This window comes from Propithecus coquereli, unplaced genomic scaffold (assembly GCF_000956105.1).
Source record: "Propithecus coquereli isolate 6110/MARCELLA unplaced genomic scaffold, Pcoq_1.0 Scaffold193, whole genome shotgun sequence".
NCBI classification, from domain to species: Eukaryota; Metazoa; Chordata; class Mammalia; order Primates; family Indriidae; genus Propithecus; species Propithecus coquereli.
Window position 1 is genome coordinate 1,050,704 of NW_012144190.1, and position 6,107 is coordinate 1,056,810.

General features: G+C 38.7%; 1 protein-coding gene across 1 annotated transcript in view; it reads left to right on the forward strand.

The window, feature by feature from the left end:
• Nucleotides 1–6,107, forward strand: part of LOC105809251 (NACHT, LRR and PYD domains-containing protein 4-like) — a 79,608-nt gene that overhangs the window by 25,872 nt on the left and 47,629 nt on the right. The window contains 1 exon segment of the mRNA XM_012643003.1: nucleotides 2,380–2,547. Coding sequence (XP_012498457.1) covers nucleotides 2,380–2,547 — 168 coding nt within the window.

Sequence of the window (6,107 nt, forward strand, 5' to 3'; positions counted from 1 at the left end):
CCATGCTCTTGTTTCTTGACCTGGATACTATTAATAGTAATATGAGAGCATTAAATTTATGACAATTCATTGGCCAGCACTTAACCATTTGTGTACCTTTCAGTATCTGTTATGTTTTAAGCATTTTTTTTTTCAGTTAAATTAGGATTCCTTCTAATACTTATCCTCTATCTTCTTTGGTACCCAAACATTCAGACGCCTCCCCATGCAGCTCTGTCTGCCGTGTCTATGGGCTCCCATCAACCACACACAAAATGACCCAAACCTATTATTTTAATAACAACTTTGAGATATAATTCACATACCACAAAACATATGTTTTTAAAGTATACAATTTAGTGGCCTTGATACATACTCACACAGCTGTGCAGCCATCACAACTATCTCATTTTAGAATGTTTTCATTATCTCTAAAAGAAACCCTGTACTTTTAGCACTCACTCTCTGTTCTCTTCTTTCCCTGCTCTGTGGGAATCACTAATGTACTTTCAGTCCTGATGGATTTTTCTATTCGGGACATCTCATATAAATTGAATCTGACAGTATGTGGTCTTAAATGTTTTCACGGTTCTTCCAAATTGTACCATGTATCAGTATTTCATTCTTTTTTGTGGCTAAATAATATTTCATTGTATGAATACACCACATTTTGTTTATCTAGTCACCTGTTGATGAACATTTGCTTTGTTTCCACTTTTTGGCTATTCTGAATAGGGCTCTATGAACATTTCTGCTTAAATACCTGTTTTCAATCCTTTTGGGTTTATACCTGTAGAATTGCTGGGTCATACGGTGACTCCATGATTAAACTTCAGAGGAACCACCAAGTTATTTTCCACAGTGGCTGCACCATTTTACATTCCCATCACCAATGTATGAGGATTCCAATTTCTCCACATTTTTGCCAATACTTTTTATTATTATAGCCATCCCAGTGGGTATGAAGTATTATCTCATTGTGGTTTTCATTTGATTTTTCTGAATGACTAATGATGTTGAACATCTTTTCACGTGCTTTTTGGCCATTTTCATATCATCTTTGGAGAAATGCATATTCAAATTTTTTGCATTCTTAATTGGGTTATTTTCTTTTTGTTGTTAAGAGTTCTCTGTATATTCTGGATACAAATTATGTGATATACTAGAAATGTTTTACAAATATTTTCTCCCATTCTGTGTGTTATCTTTTCACTTTCTTAATGGGTGTCCCTTGAAGCACAAAAGTTTTTAATTCTGATGAGGTATACTTTTTTTTTTTTTTTTAGAGGGGGTCTTTCTATGTTGCCTAGGCTGGACTCTAACTCCTAGGCTCAAGTGATCCTCCCGCCTCCGCCCTCCCAGGTAGCTGGGACTACAGGTGCTTGCCATCACACCCTGCTGCCCTGTATTTATTTTTGTCTCATGCTTTTGGTGTCATAGCTAAGAAACCATTGCCTAACCTAAGTTCATTAAGATTAACTTCTTTTTATCTGAAAGTTTTGTTTTGGTTCTTATATTTAAGTCTATATGATCCATTTTGAGTTAATTTTTGTGTATGGTGTGAAATAGGCCAACTATTTTTTCACCCCTTGAAAATAATATCTTAAAGCTAGAAACAATTTTAAAACTATGCATTGGCACAGAATTATCCTGGAGAGATGTTGGGAGCCATGGCCTGGGTGACTTGCCAATTACTTTTCCATTTCTTGACAACTGTCACAATTGTTTACACATTTATTCTGTTGTCTGTGGGTTTAGTTTACTTTTTGTGGTGCCTAGAGGTAAGGAGAGTCGTTGAGGCAATAGAAAACCAGAATTACTGGCAGCACAAATCAACTCGAGAAAGCCACCAAATGATGAGCCCTACTGGCCCAAAGCTTTGTCATGGAATGTTCTTTAAGGAGGTATTAGTTGAGCAAAGACCTGGATAATAAGGACCTGTCTAACCAAAGGCCAGGGAAAGAGCATTGCACTCAGGGTGAACAAGTGCAGAAACCTCAAGTGGGGTAACGGAGTTGCGTGGCGGGGGGAGGATCAGTTTGGGGAAGCTCACACATGTCCCCTTTGAAGCATGAAACCTGGTATGGTCAAGCAACTGACAACAACCAGTGTGGCTGGGACACAGGGACTTGGGAACAGGTGGAGGCCTTGTAGATCGTGTTGTATAGTTGGGGCTTTTCCCTACATGCAGGAGAGAAGTTACTGGGGAAGATAAAGCCAAGTGAATGTACCTGAGACTGTCTGTGTCTGAGGTTGTCTCTCACTGTGCTCCAGGGTCGGTGGTTGGGGACCAGTGAAGTTCCAAGGGGAACAAAGACTGGCTTCCCCCACAGGATCAGTGTGAGGAATGGGTCTGGGAAATAGAAACCAACAGAATGTGACATCTCCCCTTTCCTGCAGGCTGGGAAGTTGTAGCCTTTCGCTGGAGGACTGTGAAATCTTCGCCTCAGTTCTGAACAGAAGCAAGAAGCTGAAGCATCTGAACCTCACCTGCAACTACTTGGACCAGGGGATGCGCCACTTGTGTGAAGCCTTGTGCCACCCAGACTGCATCCTGGAGTACCTGGTGTGAGTGAGCCTTGGGGGTTTGTGGTGGAGGACTGTGGTCTGGTTTGAACTTTGGCTTGTTTACTGACATCTGTCCTTTGATTGGGGCCACATGGCTAAGGTTTTAATGCATAAGCTTAAGAACCAAAAACACATGAGTTTAGTATTTAAGTCCAGGATTTAGCACTTAGAATCGTACATCTTCTTTTTTGTCTTTTATCTTATTTGAGTAAATCTATGGGGTGCAAGTGTAATTTTGTTACATGCATAGATTGCATTGCAGTGAAGTCAGGGCTTTTAGAATATTCATCACCGCGTTAAGTACTTAAATACATTAATTTCTCATCATCCACCCCCTGCCACCCTCCCACCCTTCCAGGTCTCCAGTGTCTATTATTCCACTCTAAGTCTATGTGTGCATATTGTTTAGCTCCCACTTGTAAGTGAGAACACGTGGTATTTGCATTTCTGTGTGTGTACTCTGTCTTCTTGAGTGAGATATTTAACCTCAGATTTGATTTTCTCTTCTGTAAACAGAAGGAGGGAAAAGTATGCTGTCTTAGCAGTCTTTTGAATATTAAGAGAGATTATCTATACAGAGTACATACCAAGCTTCAAACAATGTTAGATTGGATTAAGGCACCTACAGCGCACCCAGTACTTCCTGTGTTAATAATGCACTTATTTCTGCCTGCAGAGTGCACTCCCAGCTGCTACTCAGGACAGAGGCAGAGCAAGATGTCCACAGGCCTCTTGCCCTCATGTAATTCTGAATGTGCTTCTCTTGTAGTAATGGAATGGGTGAATGGACTAACCAAGAAGCAAATGTAGGGTGAATGGAACACAGAGAAGGAAGACAGATCAGTTCTTGTGTTACAGGGTCAGTTGATTACCTATCAATGCAGTTCTAACATCTTCAGTTTATGCTAGTACTTACACAAAAGCAGGAAAGGACAGGAGAGTATATATTTACATTTGTATATATTCAGGTTTTTTATACACAAATATCCTTGGAGGAAATGTAAGAACTAAGCTGGGAGATGGGGTAAGAGATAGATATTTCCCTCTTTCTATTTCTGGATTTTTTTGAAATAAATAAGGGTATTCTAAGAATAAATCAAGGAAATTAGAGGAAGGGGACTGGATGAGACTTTCTGTAAATATCTATGAGGTCTCTATGGTCTATAGTGCAGATTAAGTCCAATGTTTATTTTCTGTTTGGATATCTGTCCAATGCTGAAAGCAGGGTGTTGAGGTCTCCAACTACTATTGTATTGGGATTATCTCTCTTTCTTTAACTCTGATAATGTTGCTTATATATCTGGGTGTTCCAATGTTGGATGCAAATATATTAAGGGTTATTATACTGTCTTGCTGAATTTACTCCTTTATCATTATATAATGACATTCTTTGTCTCTTTTTACAGCTTTTGTCTTGAAATATATTTTATCTGATAGAAATATAGCTACTCCTTCTCTTTTTTTGGTTTCCATTTGCATGGAATATCTTTTTCCATCCTTTTATTTTCAGTCTACATGTGTCTTTATAGGTGAAGTAGGTTTCTTGTAGACATCATATAGTTGTGTCTTCTTTTCTTATCTATTCAGCTACTCTGTCTTTTGATTGGACAACTTAGTCTATTTACATTCAATGTTATTATTGACAAGTAAGGTCTTACTACTGCCATGCTGTTACTTGATTTGAGGTTCTTTTGTGGTTCTCTCTTTCTTTATTTCTTCCTTTGTGAAAAGTGATTTTTCTCTGGTAGTGTGTTTTAATTTCTTTTTATTTTTTGTGTTATCTGTTGCAGGTGTTTTGATTTGAGGTTACCATGAGGCTTGCAAAAAACATTTTAAAACTAATTATTTTAAACATATGACAACTCTGCTAACAAACAAGCAGAGAAATCTAACAGAAATTCTACATTTTAACTTCATGCCTCTGCTTTTTAACTTTTTGTTTCCATCTATATAATTTTGCACTATCTAACTCTCAAAAAGTTATCGCAGTTATGATTTTTGATAGATTTGTCTTTTAGGCTCCTACTCAAGATATGAGTCATTTATACACTGCAAGGACAACAACAGAGTGTTCTGTATTTGTGTACTTACTGTTACCAGTGGGTTTTATACCTTCAGAGGAGTGCTTATTATTTATCAATGTCCTTTTCCTTTATATTGAAGATCTCCTTTGAGCATTCCTTGTAGGACAGGTCTGTTGTTGATGGACTTGCTCAGCTTTTGTTTGTCTGGGAAAGTCTTTATTTCTCCTTCACGTTTGAAGGATATTTTTGTAGGATATAATATTCTAGAGTTAACTTTTTTTCTTCAGCACTTTGAATATGTCATGCCGCTCTCTCGTGGCCTGTAAGATTTCCACTGAGAAGTCTACTGCCAGACATATTGGAGCTCCTTTATATGTCTTTTTATTCTTTTTTCTTTCTTTATCTCTTTTTTTTTTTGCTTCCCTTAGGACCTTTTCTTTATCTGTGGCCTTTGGGAGCTTGGTTATTAAATGCCTTGAGGTAGTCTTGTTTCGGTTAAATTTGCCAGGTATTCTGTGACATTCTTGTGCCTATATGTTGATATCTTCCTCTAGGTTTGAAAAGTCCTCTGTTATTTCTTTTAATAAACTTTCTACCCAAGTCTTTCTCTCTACATCCTCTTTAAGGGCAATAACTTTTAGATTTTCCCTTTGAGGCTCTTTCCTAGATCTTGCAGACATGCTCTATTCTTATTCTCTTTTCTCTTCTGGCTATACTTTCAAGTAGCCTGTCTTCAAGCTCACTAATTCTTTCTTCTGCTTGATCAATTCTGATGTTGAGAGACTCTGATGCATTTTTCAGTTTGTCAATTGAATTTTTCAGCTCTAGAATTTGATTTTTTTAAATTTTTATTTCAATCTCTTTTTTAATTTCTCTGATAAGCTTCTGAATTCCTTCTCTGTGTTGTCCTGAAGTTCACTGAGCTTCTGCAGGACAGCTGTGTTGAATTCTTTGTCTGAAAGGTCACATATATCCATCACTCTGGGATTGGTCACTGGGGCCTTATTTATTTCATTTGGTGAGGTCATGTTTTCCTGGATGTTCCTGATGCTTGTGGATGTTCATCAATGTCTAGGCGTTGAAGAGTTAGGTATTTCTTCTAATCTTTGCAGAGTGGGCTTGTTTGAACCCATACTTCTTGAGAAGGCTTTCCAGATATTCAAAGAGAGTTAAGTGTTGTGATCTAAGTCTTTGGTCACTGCAGCCATATCAGCACTAGGCGTCCCCCAAGCCAAGTAATGCTGTGACTGTTGCAGACTCCCGGTGGTACTGCCTTGGTGGACTGTGGTAAGACACAGAATTACTTGGATTACTAAGCAAAGTCTCTAAACCTCTTCCCTCACTCTCTGTGCTGGGCTGCTGGCATTAGGGGAGGATGATGTGGGAACTGCCTCCTGGCCACCACAACTGGGACTGTGCCAGGTCACACCTGAAGCCAGACCAGTCTCACTCAAAGCTATGGCAACTGTTGTCTGGCTACCTCTGTTTATTCAAAGCCAAAGGGCTCTTTAGTCAGCAGGTGGTGAATCCTGCCAG